General features: G+C 41.7%; 1 protein-coding gene across 11 annotated transcripts in view; it reads left to right on the forward strand.

Annotated features, from left to right (window-relative positions):
* Window positions 1-21,753, forward strand: part of ralgapb (Ral GTPase activating protein non-catalytic subunit beta) — a 34,065-nt gene that overhangs the window by 3,228 nt on the left and 9,084 nt on the right. For 3 of the 11 annotated variants that reach the window (XM_070544999.1, XM_070545002.1, XM_015968491.3), the window contains exons 3-20: window positions 1,449-1,651; window positions 1,791-1,957; window positions 2,027-2,213; window positions 3,401-3,532; window positions 3,827-4,005; window positions 5,888-5,956; window positions 6,582-6,733; window positions 10,783-11,017; window positions 11,597-11,632; window positions 15,827-16,028; window positions 16,121-16,288; window positions 16,390-16,504; window positions 19,163-19,310; window positions 19,419-19,483; window positions 19,561-19,705; window positions 20,953-21,083; window positions 21,188-21,370; window positions 21,443-21,591. In XM_070544999.1, the coding sequence (XP_070401100.1) occupies window positions 1,449-1,651; window positions 1,791-1,957; window positions 2,027-2,213; window positions 3,401-3,532; window positions 3,827-4,005; window positions 5,888-5,956; window positions 6,582-6,733; window positions 10,783-11,017; window positions 11,597-11,632; window positions 15,827-16,028; window positions 16,121-16,288; window positions 16,390-16,504; window positions 19,163-19,310; window positions 19,419-19,483; window positions 19,561-19,705; window positions 20,953-21,083; window positions 21,188-21,370; window positions 21,443-21,591 (2,666 nt within the window). The remainder of the gene's footprint in view (window positions 1-1,448; window positions 1,652-1,790; window positions 1,958-2,026; window positions 2,214-3,400; window positions 3,533-3,826; window positions 4,006-5,887; window positions 5,957-6,581; window positions 6,734-10,782; window positions 11,018-11,596; window positions 11,633-15,826; window positions 16,029-16,120; window positions 16,289-16,389; window positions 16,505-19,162; window positions 19,311-19,418; window positions 19,484-19,560; window positions 19,706-20,952; window positions 21,084-21,187; window positions 21,371-21,442; window positions 21,592-21,753) is intronic. The other 8 variants (XM_070545000.1, XM_054746142.2, XM_070545001.1 and 5 more) reach the window with 5 other exon arrangements.

Consider the following 21,753-nt stretch of genomic DNA (forward strand, 5'->3'; position numbering starts at 1 on the left):
AGTGCAAACATGCTAAAGGAGGCGTATAAATCAGGCTTTACAAGGCTTTCATTCCTACTAGAGACCACTGCAGTTGTACAGATTTAAGCATTCAACACCTTTAAACACCAATTATCTGAACTACAATGCATTTTATTTGCATATCTCTTAAGTTTAAATGCCATCACTTACTTTTTGAGTGTCTTTGCTGCTAAATGTGAGCTTAAGTTATTTGCTTCCATAAGACTGGGTCAGGCCTTTGTTGTGTTTGGACGTATTTGTTTCTCTCTGGCTAAACCATGCCAAGGAGTAAGCGTGCTCTCAAGCAGAACTTCCAATATAATCTCTTTGTTTTGCTTTACTCACCATTTATTGTGTTCTTTCTAAATTCTCAGTTCATATGTTAGAAATACGGCAGAATGTTTGACTAAAGCGATGTAGGGCTCGTGTTTGGAGCGGCTTTTTACATTAAGGTAAAACGTTTTTTCTCCATGCTTTAAGTCCATTATGGTCCATTAGATATTTCATGTCTCACTCAGAGATATTTTCTTGTAGCTAATCTACAATTTAATGGAAAGGCAAATGCTAAGTGCTACAAAGGTTGCATGATTTATGTTGACTTTAAATTTAACTGAGTGAAATGTACAACCCAATCAAATCTCAAATTATTAAGGAGTTATTAGGCTGCAGTTTTTCTGTCCCTGAAATGCAAAATGATTGCTTCTCATTTCCATTCAATAGGATTTTTTTTTCATTCCTATTCAGCTTATTCGTGTCATTATGGCTGGCCATTGAAAGCCAGAGACATATCTTTTTGTGTGTCTAGAAATCAGTCGTGCATTTAACTACACGCTGCTGTGTGCTAGTAGTGAGCTTATAGTGAGCTTATAGTGAGCTTCAATTAAACAGGACAGGACGATGCAAACCTGTCCTATCCATTCCTTTGCAATAGCCAGCTGGACCAGCAGCAGCAGGATGCATGCATGAAGCCAAAAACCTCGTAAAAGTTGGCTCTGCATGAAATAAGCCCTTTAGAAGTCCAGATGAAAAACGTTGGAGTGAAGCATGCTGGGCCTTTTTTGTTGTATTTTATGCTGAAAGGCTGATGATTATGTGTACCTATCATGGTAAAAATTTGGCTTTTCATTTGGAAAAAATCCCTTTTATTGAGTTGGAGATTAGGAAACTTTAAAAGAGATCAGCTTTTTTTTTGTAGCGGTCATCATTTTAACCCAAACCTTTGGTCCTTATTGTTTCTTGAAGGTAAATCAGAAGTACTAAACTTCTCATTATGACCCATGTGGGATAGTTCTGACTGCCAACATAGCGTTGTAGTGTCGCCCAAGCGTGGTACAATAATAGTGTTTAGATTTATGAGTCTTTGTAAACATGACTCCGGCTGATGCTCCAAACCCAAACGCTACATTAAACCAGTGACTCGTATCTAAAAGGAACTTGTTTGTTTTCAGGTGAAGTGGACCATGGAGGTGCTTTGTTACGGCCTGACCCTCCCCTTAGAGGGGGACACCGTCAAGCTGTGTGTGGATGTGTACACGGACTGGATGATGGCCCTGGTGTCGCCTCGGGACTCGATGCCGCAGCCTGTGGTGAAGGAGCCCAACTTGTATGTCCAGACCATTCTCAGACATCTCTACAACGTCTTTGTGCCAAGGTAAATTGGAAAGGGTTTCAGAGGATCTCAACTTTTACATTCTGGTGCTGCGGTTTAAATGTGCAGCGACTGAAGTTTGGTGCCAAGAGAGGATCGATCCTTTCCTGAACGTGTCCTCATGACTGTTTTGAACCTCCAGGCCTGAACAGCACAGTCTGAACCACATCAGGCTCTGCCAGCAGGTCCTGACGGCGGTCCAGAAGCTGGCGCGGGAGTCTGTTTCCATGGCGAGGGAAACCTGGGAGGTTCTGTTGCTTTTCCTGCTCCGCATCAACGACACGTTGCTTGCGCCACCGTCAGTCGGCGGTAAGGCCAACTTTGAGTTATTCACTCAGTCATTATGAGTTCTAACTAGGATGTTTCTTATGTTGTTAGTGGGGGTCGCAGAGAAACTGGCAGAGAAATTGATGGCGGTGCTGTTTGAGGTGTGGCTGCTCGCGTGCGCGCGCTGCTTTCCCACGCCGCCATATTGGAAGACGGCAAGAGAAATGCTGTCCAACTGGAGACATCACCCTCCTGTCATAGAGCAGTGGAGCAGAGTTGCTTGTGCTCTGACTTCAAGGTGAGAGTGGGTTCTCTTAATGGGTTTGATTGAATCTGTTGCCTGAAGGGAATGAAGACGTGAACAAAACTAAAACTGCACCAATGATCAGAACAGCTGTGGATCTTTATGACTTAGTTTTAAAGGGACGTTATGGAAGTTTGACAGCCAAAACATGAATAGAAATAATAAATGTCTTCTTCATACATTCTCCTGCAATGCCCTGGTCCTGTAGAATGAGCCCTGACATTTTTACTGTGATTGCCTGTTTTTCTGTAAAATCACAGAAAAAGAGAGATGCTCGGGTCGAGCAGGCTGCTTCATGCGCGTTCACGCTCAGGCATCGCCCGTAGCATTTGCTATCTGTAGCTTTAGCAGCAGAGAGAGAGGTAGTGCCACTTTGTCGCTGTTCCTAACGCCTAGTGACAAAGCTAGCTACATTTCTGAGGACCCTTAGCTACTTTCTGTAGAACTTTCTTCTAGATATTTCCTGCAAATTAGCAACAAAATAGCCATTTTCGCTCCGAACCGTTCTTTGAACGTTGTTTCAGCTGTCATCAACGATATAAATGTTACAGATACAGAAGACGTCACTGGTGCTTTAGCTCACCTAGTAAGATGTCTGACTCTCACACAGAAGACCTGGGTTTGATTCTGGATGTGAACATAGTTCATTTAGAGTTTCTTTTTTACATTAATGGTATATTTTTTTACAGTAAGATGTCCAAATTTTTATTTGAGACTCGCCGAACGGCATTGAATTCACAGATAAAAAAGATGTGGGTTCAACTTTCATTTTGGAACAATTTTTCAAGCAAGGGAAGGGAATGATCTGAGCATGCAGGAGGACTGACCCATCATAAACCTTTGTCGGCTGTGCTGAAGAGAAAGGTACAGAACCAAATTATTTAATTAATTAGCTGTGCGTTCTCCTGTCCTCTGTCCTCCGGGCCACACACACACACACACACACACACACACACGCGCACGCGCACGCACGCACACACACACACACACACACACACACACACACACACACACACACACGACTGTCTCAGCTGTTATTTTCGGGAGTGTGCACGTAGAGCATGCGCGCCTCGTGCCGTTACGCTTTTGGCCTGAGGGGGCAATCGCGAGCATAAAAATTCAAAACTCCGTAAAGTCCCTTTAAAACTTGTTTGTTCTTGTCTCATCTCTGACCAATCCAGGCTTTTACGGTTTACCCACGGACCGTCCTTTCCACCTTTTAAAGTTCCAGACGAGGACGCCAACCTGATTCCGCTGGAGATGGACAACGACTGCGTGGCTCAGACGTGGTATCGCTTTCTCCACATGATCGGGTGCCTAAGTCCTCAATACAAGTCCCCCCCCCTCCCCCCGCATGAAAAAGACTAGCTCTAAATGACAGTTTATCCATTTGTGTTTTTACTACAGGGAAGTAGACATTTTACTTCCCTCAGAACCACTTTTTCACCCAGGCCTTAATAATTAACCTTTTGTTCCACATTATTGTCGCTCAGTTAATGTATTCATCTTTACGCAGTCACTGTTTCAATCATTCAAACGGATGTTTTCACTGCCATCTGAAAGCTTTTTGCTTAATCCACAAATATGCATCTTTTCTTTGTTTGTAGAAATCCAGTGGACCTGAGCAACCCTGCAATAGTGAGCACCACTCCAAAGTTTCAAGAACAGTTCCTGAACTCGAGTGGAATTCCCCATGAAGTGGTGCTGCATCCATGCTTGAAGCAGCTGCCCCAGATCTTCTTCAGGGCCATGAGGGGCATCAGCTGCCTGGTGGATGCTTTCTTGGGTAAGAAGATGCTGAAATTAGATCAGAAAAGTTCAGTTATTTGGCATTCAGATTCGATATGAAGGACAAAGTGTCCTCCGAGGGGTGGAAATCGAAGCTTTTATGCAGTTTTATTTAAGATTTGACAAGATTTAAAAACATTTTAGGTTTTTAAAGACATTTAAAGTAGGAAGAAAAGGGAACTCTGACGTTATACATAACAATAAAGGCTTTAACAACCCATGTTAGTCAAAAATATTTCATCCTCTCATTTCATTTTATAAATACATTTTAGAGCTGCAGTGTGTTGGTCACTAATTGCGTGATAATTAATAAACCAGTTTTCTTACCCTTGTAATGAGTTAATTTACATGTTATTTAATGAACCATAAGACATAAGATTCCATAGTAAATATGAAATCAACCTTATGGATCTGTGGGTACTTTAAACCAGAAGATTGGAACTTTTATTGCAGGGGTTATGTAACCACTTCGTATTAACTCAGAGAAAACAGAAGAGAGAGTCAGGTTTTAAAAGTTTAAAGATGTATTACTAAACAAATTAAACTAACTTTAACACTAAATGTATGGTGTTACTAAGGTGAATGAGATGGAGAACGGTGTGATGTGGAATGTTGCTCAGAACCAGCAAATCTGAAGAAACAGTGGGAATGAAGGTGATGTCTTGAGCTAAGCTTTGATTAGGAGTTTCATAAACACATTCGACGCCATGTGGTCGCTCCACACATACCCTTAGAATGAGACCTCCGTGCAGATCCAGAATGCCAGGTCCTTGAACCCCTCTTTCGGTACTGGAGCCGATGAAACGGCGTCAGCAGTACGACAGACTAGTCTTTGGATTGTCTCCAGGTAAAAAGCGACAGTTGGTTGACCGCGTCAGATGGACCCAGAAGGTCAGTGAGTTCAGCTTTTATTCTGAAAGGAACCGTTGCAGCAGGTGGAACGGCAACAGATTTTATCCAGCTTGTTGTTGGTTCTTTCGGCTGAAGAGGAAAGTTACGAATTGGCCACTCCGACAACTTCTCTAGAACGCTTTGAACTGGCGTTAGAGATGACGTGGGCATAGTTTTATACTTCGGATGTTTTGGTTTATGGTCGAATGAAAAGATGACAGATTTACTAAACCCCACCAAAACCACGCCTCCGTCAGATCTGGCAGATTCTGATTGGATCAGTAAAGCAACGTGTCATGTCTTTAACGCTACGTGAGATCAGTCCTAGTGGAAACATTTAAAGTCATATTATTATATTCTATAGGATTATAATAAAGTAGTTAATATTTTGATTTCACTGATTGGTCACATCTTATTATTGACTAACACTTTGTTTGATTAGCTTGATTAAAATAGAGTTCTTTGAGTTATTAAAAGGAGAGAGTCCTTTCTTCATTCTTCTCTTGAGCTGGAAAGAAGCAGTTTAGAGCAAATGCATGAGACCTTGAGGCCATATCTCATGCAGACTAGTTCTGTGTCAGAGGAGAGGGGAAAATGGCTTTTAGGTGGAAAACAGTCATTTCAGACCGTTACACCCTCACTTATAAAATGACCCTAATAAGTTACAGGTAAGCATTTGTATTGTAGCACTGGTGACTAGAAGCAGTTTAAAATGCCACTTTTCTACCCATTTTCTCAGTTAATCATTAAAATATATCATTAACTCATAGGAATTCCTATTCTTAAAGAGGCTTAGTAGGAAAGCAATTCACTATTTTATGTAATCGGGCTAAAACCATTTATGAATCTATCATCAGTTGGTTTTTGTCTCTGTTCAGTTGATATTTTGGCTCAGATTCTGTGTAAAGTTAAGATGGAGGTTCTGTGTTTTGTATTAAAAAGCGTTTTGAGTTAAAATGTCGGTGTGTATTTTTCTCTTTGCGCTGTAGGTGTCTCTGTTGAAAAGAGAGACGTACGTGAGAGGGCGTTCTCTTTTTGTCCAGTGCTGCTCTCTCATGGTACAGACATCAGCTGATGCATCGTTTAATGAGATTCTCTGGATATATGATTTTGTTTATTTGTGGTGATCATGTTAAAGGTCCAGTGTGTGGGATGTAATGATAGCTAATGAAAGAGCCCGTCTACCGTTAAAAACTTACTGTGGCCACAAAATAAACCCCATAAAAGACCTGATTTGGAGCCAGTTGTTGCTTTGGCCCTTCAGTGAGTGGTCTGAAGGGCTTTTATGTTTTATTGGCTCCTTTTAAGGTGAAGGAAATAACCGAATCCCCCATTTCTATTGTAATATCACTTTTTGCTCTTGGATTGCTCTAAATGTTGCACACTGGAGCTTTAAGAATTGTGGGTTTTTGTTGCTCAGCAAAATGAAAGATCCTGGATATTCAAACTACAAGCTCTTAAACATGGGCCTATCAAGAATCGATGCGTTTCAAGTCTTTGTGATTCATGTCTAACCATTGCCTTGCATGTCTCTGAATGAAGGTCACCTTTGATTAACTCACTCCCCTTTCACCAAATCATTTGCGGTGAATAATTAACCTCCACACACGTGCATTTGGAATGAACGGACTCTTTACCCTGCATCCTGTACTGTACTGACCCTCTCTCTCTCTCCCCTAAAAGGTATATCACGTCCCAGGGCTGACAGCGCCCCGCCCACCCCCGTAAACAGAATTAGCATGTCCCCACCTCCGTCCACCACCAACACTACGCCGCCTCACAACCGGAAGCAGCGACATGTAGGAGTCACAAAAACTGCAAGCAAGACTTCAACAGTAAGTCTAATGGCAGATATAGTGTTGGCATTCAGTTAGTGCCTAGGAGGGTTGTCACGGTGTGAAAATTTAACCTCACAGTTATTGTGACTAGGGCTGCAACAACGAATCGATAAATTCGATGAAAATCGATTACTAAAAGCGTTGGCAACGAATTGTGTCATCGATTCGTTGGGTTGCGCAACTCTTCCAAAAGCCCCCTCCCCTCCCGCCCGCCGTTGCGCGCAGACCGCAGAGCCGGCAGGTGTTTGTAAGAGGAACATGGCAGAAGCAGCGAGACCCCAAAAAAGTAAATACTTCTAAAGTTTGGGAGCATTTTCAGTTAAATCAGGCGAAGACTTTCGTTACCTGCAACGTTTGTAGGTCAGACTTAGCATGGCACGGGAGTGCTGCAGTGATGATGCAGCGTCTTAAACGCAAGCATGTCAGAATCATCAGCGAGGAAGGAGAGAGCTCGGTGTCCGGGTAAGTTAAAAACTTTTCAAAAGTGATTCACCCAAGCCCCGGATTATTACACAGGCTAGACATGCCCTAAGCTCGTTAAAAAAGGTCTATAAAATCGTAAGCGCGACGCTATTAGATGGGGGGGGAACTCGCGCTGCTGCGAACCGGTTCCGCCGTCACATTCCCGCAGAAACTGGTTGATCACACCGGGGCCAGACTACTAGCTTGTGGCTTTACAACCACAATGTCCTCAGAAGCGAAAACGCTTTTAAAAGGGAGGGAGGAGTCCTAACTGTTGCTGCAGGCGTGTTGTGTGAGAGTGCAGTTATATACTGGTTAATATATTTTTGGGTTCCGTTGCTTTCATGTGGCCTAATGTGAGTCTATTTGGGATCATTGGAATGATCAGCAGCATTTCTTGATGTGACTTTATGGCAGTTGCCCAGGGCATCATCGCAAGGAGGATGGCATTCATTTACTTTTGTTTTACTTGGTATTTTTTCAGTCATTTTTGGAAGTAGTGATTAATTTACAGCCTATGTTTAATTACATTTAAAAATTAGTTGTTTGACATCCCCAATTATAATAAATGTCTACAGATGAGATCAAACAAAACAGATGAGAATTGCCCTTAGCAAGTCACCCCCAAATTAACTTTTTTTTTGCTGATAAGCTAAATAAACGAGTGTCTAATCGTGCTGCAGACACGTGTCGTCAATAATTTGGCACTTCAGTGCATCTTAGTTAAAATTTAAATATTCTGCCTAAAACTGGCAGTGTTGTGCCGTTGTCAGGTAAAAACTCTGCACTGTATTTTAATTTAAATCTTCCACCACTATTGGCTAAGAAGTATGCTATGATATAAACTGGTACATTATGATGTCACAATGCTGTCGTGAGCCTGAGTGTGTGTTTGTTAGCAGCTCTGCCCTCTCGGTCTGCCAGGCAACAGCATTTGTTGCATTTTTCAAACATGAAGCGGGAGTGGAGTTGGACTCTGGTAGGGGTTGACTTGCTCTTTAAGCTGTTTAACTTGGACCAAGCATTTTAGGTCACAGATAGGTGTAGCTTAGGGTCTCTGTCTATACACCTTATAAGACAATTTAGGTGATGGCATGCTGTTTTTCTGCTATTCAACTGTTTTCTAATAATGTTGTGTTTAATAAAGTGAAGGAAGGAGAAAAATAACGTTTCCCTAGCAGTTTTTAAAAATGTCCCTATGTAATCCGATTAATCGATTAATCGTGTCGAGACCCCATCCGATTCATCGATTATCCAAATAATCGTTTGTTGCAGCCCTAATTGTGACCAAAATTATCACGGTATTCGGTATTATCGTGGTGTTTTTTTAAAACGTGTTACATTTTCAGACAACTAAATAAACCCTGTATATCAGGAAAATATTGTCCTCCGAATGTGTCTAAATTTAGCCTAAAATTTGTTATTTTGTAATTATGTTTATTTGTTTACATTTTTCCCCTTTAGTCTTTAAAATACCCGTCTGTGCGAACAACAGTAAAAAGTCAGTGCATCTCTGTTTGTGGGGTAAAATTATGGAATGGATTAAATAGTGATTTAAAGCAATGACCAAGTATGACCCAATTTAGAAAGTGGTACAAAAATATGGTCTTCATGAGGTACAGGGAGGAAGAGGGATTTTGACTCAAAAAGATCCAATGAGTGGTGTGAGGATGTAAGTGTACAAAAGAAAATGGGGTGTGTTGTGTGTGTTGTAGGGAATGTTAATCGCTGTGTGTGGTGGTTAAATGGAAAAGGTATGTGGAAGTATTTTGCATGGACCATTTGACTAAAGATAAATATAGAAAATTTATGATGAATTAGGAGATCGACATTGTTCCTTTTGATCTTGAACAAATGGGAAAAGGGGGGTAGGATTTAATAAGCACTAGCTTCCTCCTACTCCTTTTCGAACAGAATATGATAATTTAATTTTTGTGTCAGCGTGATTTTATTTTTAATGTCTACAATGACTTTGTTATTATTTTTATTGTTATTGTTATAATAGTTATTTTTATTCTTATTATAATGTTCGAAATAAAGATTTCATTCATTCATTCATTCATTCATTCATTCATTCATTCATTCAAAATACCAATATTTGCCCATAACTTCTTATTTTTTGTCTGTTTGATGTCATCATTTTAAAAGTATTAGATCAGATGATACTCAGTACTCAAGTAGCCTTCTAATCAGATACTTTTTTTACCCTTACTTGAGTAATAAACCCTGTATCAGGAAAATATTGTCCTCGGTTTGTGTCCTTCCAGTGAGCTTTGCAGATGTGGGAAAATGTCATCAGGCAGTAATCATTGTTAAATTCATAATTATTCTCAGAGAGACCAACTCTTATCTGCCCCTGGGAGCCCCGTAATGCATAGCGTCATTTCAACATGGGGGTGTCCGCGACACGGTTTATATGCAGGTAGCAGCGCTGCGGCTGCTTTATATAGCGACTCGTTGCGTTCGCCCTCAACCCAAATCCTCGGATCACACATTTTAGCTAAAATGCTAACGTTAGCTTGCCTTGCGTTGACTGTAGAGTTGTGAGTGATGGTCACGCAGATGTGTCATGAGATTTGAAGCGTTGCTGCCTTTCACAGACACTTTTTCTGCACGTGTTGCAAACAGGATAGCCGTCTTCTATCAACTGTCCCTTGGCATTCTTCAAATATCCAGAAAATACCCGTACTTCCGACTTTGTCTTCTTTGAGGGATAATAAATGTCCTGAGTGCTGCTGTCTCCTCCTTTGGCCATTATTTCAGCTTTAGCTTCAAGAAAGTTTTGGTTGTAAACAACAAAGTGCGCATGTGCCGCCGGCAACTTCAGCAGATGATACGGTGGCTGGTAAGTGTCACCGCGCCTACACCGCAGCCACGGTAATCCACCGAGATAATATACAGAGACAATATATTATTTTAAAAAACAAGACGGTTATTACTATGGTCAACTGCGCCGTGCGACAACCCGCTCAATTAACATAATTCACAGCCCAAATCCAACAGAACCGGTCGGGCTGATTCGGTTCTGGTTCGGTCTCGGGTTACAACTCCAGCGCTCAGCCCTGCAGTACCACATTAAGGCGGAACAATACTTGGTAAATGTGGAGGACACTCACTCTGACAGATTTAGATGCTGCGCAGTTGCCGCCGTTAAAAAAACAAAACTACATTCCACTATAATCGATTACGCCGTACTCTTCTACGGTGCAGAATCATTTATGTCCGCATCTCGATGCATCGATTATTTGATTATTTTCCTCAGCTCTAAAGCCGAGACGCCCAGACTTCCCTTTCCCCAGCCACTTGGGCCAGCTCTTCCGAGGGAATCCCAAAATATTCCCTGGCCAGCCGAGAGACATAGTCCTTCCAGCGTGTCCTGGGTCTTCCCTTGGGTCTCCGCCCGGTTGGACGTGGCCAGGAAACCTCACCAGGGAGGCGTCCTGGCTGCATCCTGACCAGATGCCCGAGCCACCTCAACTGGCTCCTCTCGACGTTTCTGTTTTTAGGAAATCCTTAAAATCTGGTAACTGTTAAGAACATTTGAAGCTCAGATACTTTGGTCTTTCCTCTCTCCCACTCATCAGGGTGGCCAACCAACCAAAGTGTCCCAGCAGCAGCAGCCGCAGCAGCAGCAGCCGACGTCCTCGCCGACCCTGCTCTCCAGTCCCAACCAGAGCAGTTGGGAGTCACGGCCTTTACCGGCCCCGGCACGACCAAAGGTCAACAGCATCCTCAACCTGTTTGGTCAGTGGCTCTTTGACGCTGCTCTGGTTCATTGTAAACTCCACAGCGGCCTCAGCCGAGATCCCAGCATGACCGGTAAGAAAGGAACTCAATGGCTAACGGAATTCCAGTTGATGCATGGGCAATGATGTTAAGTTGCTGTTCATTAGTATGTGTATTTTTTTGCGTGGAATTACATGTTTGTCGTGTTAATTTTTTAGTGTTGGGATATCTTTCCCTTTTTCTTTCTCCGTCATTTCCTCAGAAATGTTGTCGTACCTTTCTGTGTGTGGAGGGCTTGGTTAGAAGTGGCCACATATAAGATTTCCATTCAGTTCTCATCCCAACAACATAAACCTGGAAAAAAGAGCCTACAGGCTGAAAGTTAATATGAGTGATTTGTTACAGCCCTATTGTAGTTCATACCATTTCCCGGGGAGTCCGTGACGACACGAAGAGCATCATTCAAAAAGAAATTTGGCTGAATATTGGCTCTCCATCTATACTTCTCTTTTTGGTGTAGTGTCCTGCACGTGTCCACCATGTCTGATTACTGTCACTAGTTGTAACGAGTCAAAAGTCAAAAATACAATTGATGCCTGATAATGACTTGATCCTCAAATGCTGGATCTGCTTTGATTTTTGTCTCTCTCCACTATTTCTGTTATCTTGCAGCCTCTTTTATCCAAATTCTCCTTTCTTATAAATCTTGTAAGTAGGAATGGCAGCTTTTTTTTTCTCACTTGATTTTTGCGTTTCTTGACAAATCGTCCTGCTTTTCAGTTGAATTCCTCATGATCATTGCCATTTCCACCGTCCTTTTACGTCCCCCATTCCTTGTCACATTTCAAAGTTTTCCAGCTTTTCTCCAGAGGTGATGAAATGGATTTCACCAACTGACCATCTGTCTCAGCTATGTTGTTGCCAATGTTTTGACAATGCCACCTCATATTATTTTGGTTTCATTCTATGATTCATGCTAATCTGTCTTAATGTGTTACAGACCCCCCTTCCCCTTTTCAACTCCAGCATTAATGTTTTGGTTTTTGTAATTCCTTTTTGTTCTGTCCGTTTACTTGAGTTGTGATTTGATTGGTTTTCGTTGGGGCTGAACGATTTCAGGAAAAAATTGAATCGTGAATTTTTTTTGTCAGAAATTGCCATTTCAATTCAATTCATGATTTCTTTAAAATCCACCTTAAAGCTTATTTCCGGAGTATTTCTCTTATCTAATGGCACCATCTAGTGGCTGACAAGCGTATCACACAAAATCGCAGTTCCTTTGTTTTTTAAAATGGCGACTTCATGTTTGTGTTCATAAATGTGCTTCTGTAACAAACAGAGCTAAAACACACTGTTTTACGAGTATTATTCTCATGTCATGTTTTGTTTTCATATATTTATATTTTAGAGACTTTCTTGTCCGTGAAAAGTTCATCAACTCTGCATCAGCTGAGGTATTCCTTAAATTTGAAGCGTCTAAGCGGTAGTCTAACACTATTGGTTAGTTCTGGTCGGCGCTCAGTTCCAATTGCACGGAGCTCTGCCTGGCAGGAGGCGTGCTTAGCACACAAAAAAGACGTATTGCTTATATTATATCACAGTACATGATGAGATAATCACTTTTACAGATTTCTGACAAATCATACATCATTTCTGAAAGAGGAAATCTCTGGAAAGCAGCTTTAAGCCAAATCTTCACAATGTACAGTAACATTTAAAAACACGACAAGACACCATCAAAACTTCAAAAGCTGTTACTCTAATGCTGCAAAGATAAAAACTAGATGAGATCTGCCACCAAATTTATTTATCCATCCATTTTTCTGCACTTATTTGGGTCAGGTCGTGGGGGCAGCAGCCTAAGCAGGGAGACCCAGACAGCTACTTGGGCCAGCTCCTCCGGGGGAATACCAAAATGGCCAGCCGCGAGACATAGTCCCTCCAGCGTGTTCTGGGTCCCAGTTGGAAGTGCCCAGAAAACTTCACCAGGGAGTTGTCCAAAATGCATCTTAATCAGATGCCCGAGCCACCTCTACTGGCTCTTCTCAATGTGGAGGAGCTGCAGATCTACTCAGAGCCCCTCCCAGATGAACAAGCTTCTCACCCTATCTTTAAGGGAGAGCCCAGCCACCCTGCGGAGAAAACTCATTTAGGCCGCTTGTATCCACGATCTCGTTCTTTCGGTCACTACCCAAAGCTCATGACCATGCATGAGGGTTAGAACGTAGGTTGACCGGTAACAGGAGAGCTTTGCCTTCTGGCTCAGCTTTCCCTTCACAGGAGACGGGTACAATGCCTGCGTCACTGCAGACGCAGCACCAATCCACCTGTCGATCTCCCACTCTTATCTTTCCCTCACTTGTGAACAAGACCCCGAGATACCTAGACTCCTCCACTTGAGACATGACCTCGTCCCTGACCTGGAGAAGGCATTCTACTCTTTTCCTAATCAAGACCATGGTCTCGGATTTAGAGGAAGTGATTCTCATCCCAGCTGCTTCACATTTGGCTGCGACTGCGCCAGCGAAAGCAGGAGATCATGTTCTGATGAAGCCAAGAGGAACACATCGTCTTACTGGCCTAAAATCAATATTGCGATATATTGACGATTTCATCTTGATAACGATAAATGGACGATAACTACAGGTATGCGCAGAAGCAAAAGTTGTCCACTAGATGGGGCTGTCACATGTATTACACTGAGTCACATTTTTACGAAGAGGGTGCTCGCTGCAGAACCACAAAGGCAGAGCTGCACCATAAGGTGGAGCTGCACCCGAGTCAGTCCCGCCCATTCACGCAAACTCAGCCTAGCCCACTGACTTCCATTTTTGTTTTTCCAACTTTATCGCAAACTAACCTGACCCACATGAATTACGGCTTTTACTAGTTTACAATTGTTAATGCTATGTCCTATGCTCCAATTAAACAAGATAAATATAACTTGCTACATGACAAAGCCTGAATATATCCCGAAATGAAAAGGCTTCTTCTAGCGAATATCTGCCCACAGCCGCTCTAATAAAAGTGTGATACAACAGCATGTAAGACTGTCAAATTTGTTCTGGTAGTCCAGTGGCAAGATTGTCTGATTCAAATTTTGCTGTCCCCTCAGCTGAAACTCTTTGTGTCAGAGTTTTGTTAACGAATGCTTTCAAAGGGTGTGAGTGTCAGTTTGGAATCATTGAAGTGTTTTTTTGTCGGCAGCAATCTATTTATCCAGCTGAAACATTTAATTTGTTTATATTTTAGTTGTAATGTTTATTTTCTGCACAATATTTATGTCTCTAAAAGTTCTTTGAATTTGGTCGTTCCTAAACAGCATTTTAGTTGAAACTCTGCTCACAAATGGACTCACACTGGCTAAATAAACAAATAAATAAACAAACACAGTCATTATATGTTAAACGGTATACCAGTAAATTGTTGTAAACATAGTACTGGCAAGTGTAGCTAGAAATGAAGAAAAGAGGTTGTAAACTACCTAATGCTTCCGCAACTGGGAGGCGAACCTGCACAAAACTGCATATCAACCTGGCTCCATAACCACTACACCAACACATCGGATAAAAATTAAGTGGCGTTACATGTAATTGTGCTACCCAGTGTGTCTTTGGAGATGGGATGTATGGTTTGTTGGCGGTGTCTCAGTAGAAGTTATTTCAGAAATAATTTGTCCGAAAATTCACAGAATATCCAGATTTGAGAACCAAGACCAGACCCGCTTCGGGGGAGGAGACCAAATAGAAGCTGAGATGGGAGGTGAATGCATGAATGAGGCTAAAAATGGCTTTGGCGTGTTTCTTATGAGGAAATGACAATATAACATGATTAAAAGTTCCAAAAGTTAGAATTTTTATTATATGGAACCTTTACAAAAACTGTTCAATTAACTTCTCAACTCCGTCCTCAATCTTGCATTTTTTAGCTATAACACCCTCTTTGGTTCCAGAATGCTATCAAGTCTGACAACTGGAAGGAATTGGACTGACTCTGATGTAATGGGTGGGGCTGACTCTGGTGCAGCTCCACCTTCTGGTGCAGCTCTGCCTTTGTGGTTCTGCAGCGAGCACCACTTGTTTTTACGTGACTCAAGGTGGTGGAGCTTCTTAAAGGGACACGAATGTTGCCAACCTACACACGTCTTTTCATTTTTTTATTATCAAATTTATTGACATGGGAAAAATTATCTCGAAGAAGCAGAAATTTAGATAACGATACATTTTTGAATCATTACCCATCCTTACCGCTCCGTCTTTTGGGCTACTGCAACCGCCCGCCTTCACCCCTGCAGCTGCTCGTTGCCACCGCCGTGACTTTTGACATCTGGGGAAAACCTTCAGTGTGTAAAGTAGTTGATGTAACAGATCCTGGGTCAGTCAGAAGCTCTGTAAAGAAACGTAGCTTTGACGATCACATAATTGCGTTGTTTGAAATCACAATTTCAATAGTACAACAAATCGCTCAGCCCTAGTTTTCGTGCCTCTGTGCATGAAGTGAATGGTTTGTTCTTTTAAGTGACAGTCTCACAACTGTAACACCAAGGACGCTGACACAGGGACTTTGCATTGTGGGCTTGCATGTGAATTACACGGTTTAGCACTTACGTGCTTGTAACAGTGGTCGGTTGAACTTGTTCGGCAAACTCTTTGTGTCAGAGTTTTGTTAACGAATGCTTTCAAAGGGTGTGAGTGTCAGTTTGGAATCATTGAAGTGTTTTTTTCTTCTTTGTAAAAGTGAATCAGCGTTTGCTTCTTTGCTTTCGTGTTCTGGATTTGTACTGTTTCCTTTTATGGTTTACATAGATTTATCTGTGTTTGCCCGTTTGTCATTAATGCATGAACGCAGTTGGCCACGTGACAATTCAAGATCCTTTCATTCTGTTTTTAACACTTTCTACAGCGATAGCCACTCAAGTGAGTTTAGAGCTGAGAAGGAAAGGCTCCCAAATGTCCACCGACTCCATGGTGCCCAATCCGTTGTTTGATATCAACGAGTTTCCCGAGAGCTATGAGTCCGGAAGAGCAGAGGCCTGTGGGACACTCTGTCGCATTTTCTGTAGCAAAAAAACTGGAGAGGAAATTCTTCCTGTTTACCTGTCCAGGTAGAAAAAGACTTTACCAGTTTCGTGCTATGATGTCAGCAGTTATCTGCAACTACAGCTACGTTAGATAACACTCATTTGGTCCTCTGCAGGTTCTACATGGTCCTTATTCAGGGTCTCCAGATTTCTGATTTCATCTGTAGACCAGTCCTGGCTTCCATCATTCTCAACTCCTCGTCTCTCTTCTGTACCGACCTGAAGGGCATCAATGTTGTCGTGCCCTATTTCATAGCTGCTTTAGAGACTATTGTGCCAGACAGGTTAGGCTGGTAGCTTCTTAAACCAGTTAAAAACTTTTTGCCAGGTTTGATTGTTTTTAACCTTTTTGAGGATATATTTTTTCTTTATTTACATTTTTTAGGGAGTTGTCCAAATTCAAGATGTATGTAAATCCTACTGACCTGAGGAGAGCTTCCATCAACATTCTTCTTGCCATGCTGCCGCTGCCACATCACTTTGGGAACATCAAATCAGAGGTAAAGTCTTTCACCTTTATTGTGTATTTTAATGTAGTGTTTATTATTTGTCGGAATTAGTTATTTACTCTGCTTGGAGCCTTTTCCCCTTTCTCTTCAGGTTATTTCAGATTATTGTTGAAAGATGCAGTTTTGTGGGTTATTGTTATTTTCTGGCTTAATGTTTGCTTAACAAGTAAAAGTGAAAAGTTTGCGGAATAGAACGATATCCTTAAAATAAAAAAGGTGTAAGGTTCGATACACTCGAATGTTTCGATTTTTCAGTTTCTGATTAATTAGTTAAAGGCAGGTGTGGATTTTTGTGTGTGCACTGTATTTATTTCTAGGGATGTCCCTCTACAGCTTTTTCACTTCCGATACAATACCGATATTGCTGCCTTCAATATTGACCGATACCGATATCAATCCGATACGATATTAGCACAAATCATACATACTTTTACCTATTTCGTAGTGTGGAATTTATGAAAGGCTTGATCAAGTGATATTACTCAATCGGAGAACAAGAGCCAATAACAGTAAGTGTGAAAAAAATGGCTTTTTTAACCATTGGTTGAAAAAATGTGGACCTTAACTGACTGCTTGAATCGGAGGTTTTTGATGCTGTCCGATATAACCCGATACAGTGTTTTTGGGCTGATATAGAATTACTTCCGATTTCGATATCTGAACGGGACATCCCTATTTATTTTGCGTGGTGCAATCAAAACTCCGACTGCTAGCTAGCAGCAGTTTTCACCGCCTTCGTTCTGATTGAACAACAAGATCTCGCAACAAAACTAAATGTGTTTTGGGAGCATACCGCCGGTTTTTACCAAATACATTCAGTCTTAGTAATTGCAAATATCGTTTGACTACTTAAAGGGACAATGTGTAATTTTTGTCATTAAGCTTTTTCTTTTTTCCCCCTAAACTTTAATGATGCATGTTGATTCAACTATTTAAACAGTGATTAAATCAAATCTTAGCAATCAGCAATCATTAGGGATGTGTGTTAATATCGCCCGATATCTGCCTTATAAAGTAGTAATAGAACATTTCTATTGGTTTTAAACCATTTTAGCTAAATAACATTTACAGACAGTGCACAAATTATACATTTAACTCTTCAGCTACTTTTGCTCTCATTCAAAATGTCAGAATACCATTCGGAGCGAAAATGGCTATTTTGTTGCTAATTTACAGGAAATATCTAGAAGAAAGTTCTACAGAAAGTAGCTAAGGGTCCTCAGAAATGTAGCTAGCTTTGTCACTAGGCGTTAGGAACAGCGACAAAGTGGAACTGCCTCTCTCTCTGCTGCTAAAGCTACGGATAGCAAATGCTACGGGCTATGCCTGAGCGTGAACACGCACGAAGCAGCCTGCTCGACCCGAGCATCTCTCTTTTTCTGTGATTTTACAGAAAAACAGGCAATCACAGTAAAAATGCCAGGGCTCATTCTACAGGACCAGGGCATTGCAGGAGAATGTATGAAGAAAACATTTATTATTTCTATACATGTTTTGGCTGTCAAACTTCCATAATGCCCCTTTAATATGAAACCGAACTGGAAGCCAGTGTAAATTTGCCAAAACAGGGGTGGTATGCTGCCGTCGGTCTGTGCCCATAAGAAACCTTGCGGCAGCATTCTGAACCAATTGGAGGCGTACCACTGAAGAAGAGGGAATACCATATAAGAGAGAGTTGGCATAGTCCAAACGTGACGTTACAAGAGCACGAACAACTGACTGAAGATCTTTTTTGTTCAGGACAGATTTTAGTTTGGCCAGTTGGCGAAGATGAAAGAAACACGACTTGACTACCTGATTTATTTGTGCATCCATTTTTAAAAAAGCGTCCAGAGTGACCCCCAAATTTGTAAATGTTGGCTTCACCAAAACTGACAATGACGGGGGCAGAGATGGCTCCACAGCAGAGTGGGAGTAGGGGGCAAAGAGAATAGCCTCCAGTTTGGAGCTGTTAAGATAGAGAAAATTAGCTAAGAGCCAGGACCTGACTTCACTCAGGCAGTTAGTCAGTGGTTGCACAGGGTCAGCAGATTTTAGGGCCATATAAAGCTGACAATCGGCAGCGTAGAGATGAAAATTTACCCGGAATTTTCTAAAAATGGCTGCCAAAGGTAAAATATATAGATTAAAAAGAAGTGGACTTAAAACGGACCCCTGGGGAACCCCACATAAAAGAGGTGCCACCCTCGAGGCGCAATTCCCCAGGGCAACATTAAAACATCGGCCATTGAAATAGCAGCGGAACCACTCTAAAGCTGTTCCATGAATGCCAATTAACTGCTTCAGTCGCTGTAATAGGATTGCGTGGTCGACAGTGTCAAAGGCGGCAGGTAAATCTAAAAGCACCAACAACACATGTCAGAATACGATAGATCTGAGGAAAGTTTGAGATTTTTATGTTTGTTTGGCACAACCGTTCTAACTTAAATTGAAGTTGGTTTAGAGTTTTAAGTATTCAAGAGTGGAAGTTGATTATGTTAATTACCTAAAATGATTTTTGTTTTTATGAGAGGAGGACCCCATTTATATTGGTATGTTTATATCGGTATATTGGATATTGGTGAAAAAGCCAAAATCAAATTTTCGTACAACCATTTAATGTAATCAGCTGGATTTAATAGTTGATCGAGCCTGGCCTGTGTTCTTTAGGTTCTGTTGGAGGGGAAGTTCAATGAGGAGGATGGGTGGCCCCACGACCAGCCCGTGTCTTTCTTATCACTGAGGCTCCGTCTTGTCAACGTCCTCATTGGAGCACTGCAAACCGAGACCGACCCCACTAACACACAACTCATCCTGGGTATCTGTCTAGTACTCGTTATTGGGTTTTGTTACTTCTCATCATGCAAAATCCAAATTTACCTGTTTTAATGCATAAGGATGTTAATTGTTTTTTCTTTTCTTTTAGGTGCCATGTTAAATATTGTGCAAGACTCGGCATTGCTGGAGTCCATCGGAGCACAAACCGAAACTGTAAGGCTCTGATCGCTCCTCCTTTAAAAATGAGACCTGAACGGGTTGTTGAGGTCGCTGTGTTGCTCTGGTTGCAGGGCAGCATCGATGGCAGCCACGTGACACTACGGAGTCAAAGTCACAGCCGTACCAACAGCGGCATCAGCTTTAACAGTGGGGGCAGCATGGAGGCCACCAGTCCAGACTGTGAACGCCCTGCACAGGCGCTGCTCAGAGATTATGGTGAGACACTGAACTGCTCCCCTGATAGACTAACACTGTTGCTACTTTGGTCAGAAAACCCTGAACAGGATTATTAAAAGCACTCACTGCCTGCTATATTCAGTACAACAGGATTAATAAAGTGATTTATTCTTTATAGCTAACGTGGTTAAAGCGGTATGCAGCGTTAAGAAGCGCTGGGTGAAATGTCTTTGTAGGTGATTTTTTTGTTTGCTGTGATGCTGCTTGTCACGTTTTTGAGATGTTTGGTGACCTTAATGCCTGGGGACTGAATAGGGACAGCATGACTAGAAGTAATAAAAAGGATCAACTATAGTAAAGTAAACTGTGCGGAAAATGAGGGAAAAACACCAGTTGCATAAAAATGTATAGACCTCACTGTTCTGTCCTTTTACAGTTTTTATTGTTGAGTTTATTTTACTATAAATGATTATTGGTCAGTTAAAACCTATTAGAAATTTACATTTTTCCTTTCAAGGCTCATCGTCAACAAGAAATGTTCAATATACATTGGATCTGATCTTTTTGTAGTTTAAAATCTGGAGTTTTTTGTCAGGCTGCACCACCTAGAGGTGGGAAAATATATCGCACCTTAGATCATCACCTCTCTGTGAACACACACCTCTAGCCAGGCAATAGAGATAAAACTCATTGTTTTACAATGATCATTTTCACATTATGTTGTTTATTCATGCACACACACACACACACACACACACACATATAACATTTACGGTGAAACTATCACTTTTACGATTTCTATAAAGTCGTACGTAATTCCTGAAAGGCAGAAAACTCCGGATCGCTGCTTTAATTGTGTTATCAGTATGTTAAATGGTCGAAGTTAAATGCCTCATTAAGTCATGGCCTAAACACTTGAGCGTAATTATAGGAAAATAAAGTAAAATACAGTATTTATGTAATGTAAGTCTGTCATTAGCAAGAAGGAATAACTGGATTATTCATGAGAATTTTACTCTGCATGTATTTTTGATGCCTTTTTATAGAAATAGTGACAAAACTCAGCCCTGATTCTGAGTTTATTTATTTTTATCCTGCGTGTTGCTTATTGTTGTGTGCTGTGCCGTCTCCAGACTTTGCTAATGCATGCTGTCCTAAACAAGAGATGATTGCTAAACGAGCACCCTGAACATTGATCCTGTGTAACCTTCCAGCCATGTCGCCTTAACCCTGCATTGCTCTGTTTTTTTGCGGTGTTTGGTATTTTGGGGTGTTATATGGTCTAGCTCTTCCAGATACCGCTGCAGGTCTGCTGGTGCGTAGCATCCACCTCGTCACTCAGAGGCTCAACTCCCAGTGGAGACAAGACATGAGCATTTCACTCGCTGCCCTGGAGCTGCTAGCTGGTCTTGCTAAGGTAAAGCTAAACAGTGTTCGTATTCAATCAATAATATCATAATATGTCATGATTTCTTCAAAGTGCGTCTAATGATCTGAACTTGTTTGGTTTCTTCTGATCAGGTAAAAGTGGGAGTAGATTCTGGGGAGCGTAAACGGGCCGTCAGCTCTGTCTGTGGCTACATAGTGTACCAGTGTAGCCGTCCAGCTCCACTCCAATCTAGAGACCTTCACTCCATGATCGTAGCTGCCTTCCAGTTCCTGTGTGTGTGGCTCACGGAGCATCCTGACATGTTGGATGAGAAGGTGAGTTTAATTAGTTTCAGATATTTATCACTTTCTTTCAACAAAAACATTTTTACCTTTTTATTTTTCTAGGATTGTTTAGTGGAAGTGTTGGAGATCGTAGAACTGGGAATCTCCGGCAGTAAATCACGTCACGAACAGGAAGTTCGCCATAAAGGGGAAAAGGAGCACAACCCAGCTTCAATGAGGGTGAAGGATGCTGCTGAGGCCACCTTGTCCTGGTGAGGATTTTTAGAGTCCATCCAGAAGGATGCTGGTGATGTTTCCCTTTTGTTCTGTATGTCATCCTCCTCTCTCTCTCTCTCTCTCTCTCTCTCTCTCTCTCTCTCTCTCTCTCTCTCTCTCTCTCTCTCTCTCTCTCTCTCTCTCTCTCTCTCTCTCTC

Source organism: Nothobranchius furzeri, chromosome 15 (assembly GCF_043380555.1).
Source record: "Nothobranchius furzeri strain GRZ-AD chromosome 15, NfurGRZ-RIMD1, whole genome shotgun sequence".
Taxonomy (NCBI): domain Eukaryota; kingdom Metazoa; phylum Chordata; class Actinopteri; order Cyprinodontiformes; family Nothobranchiidae; genus Nothobranchius; species Nothobranchius furzeri.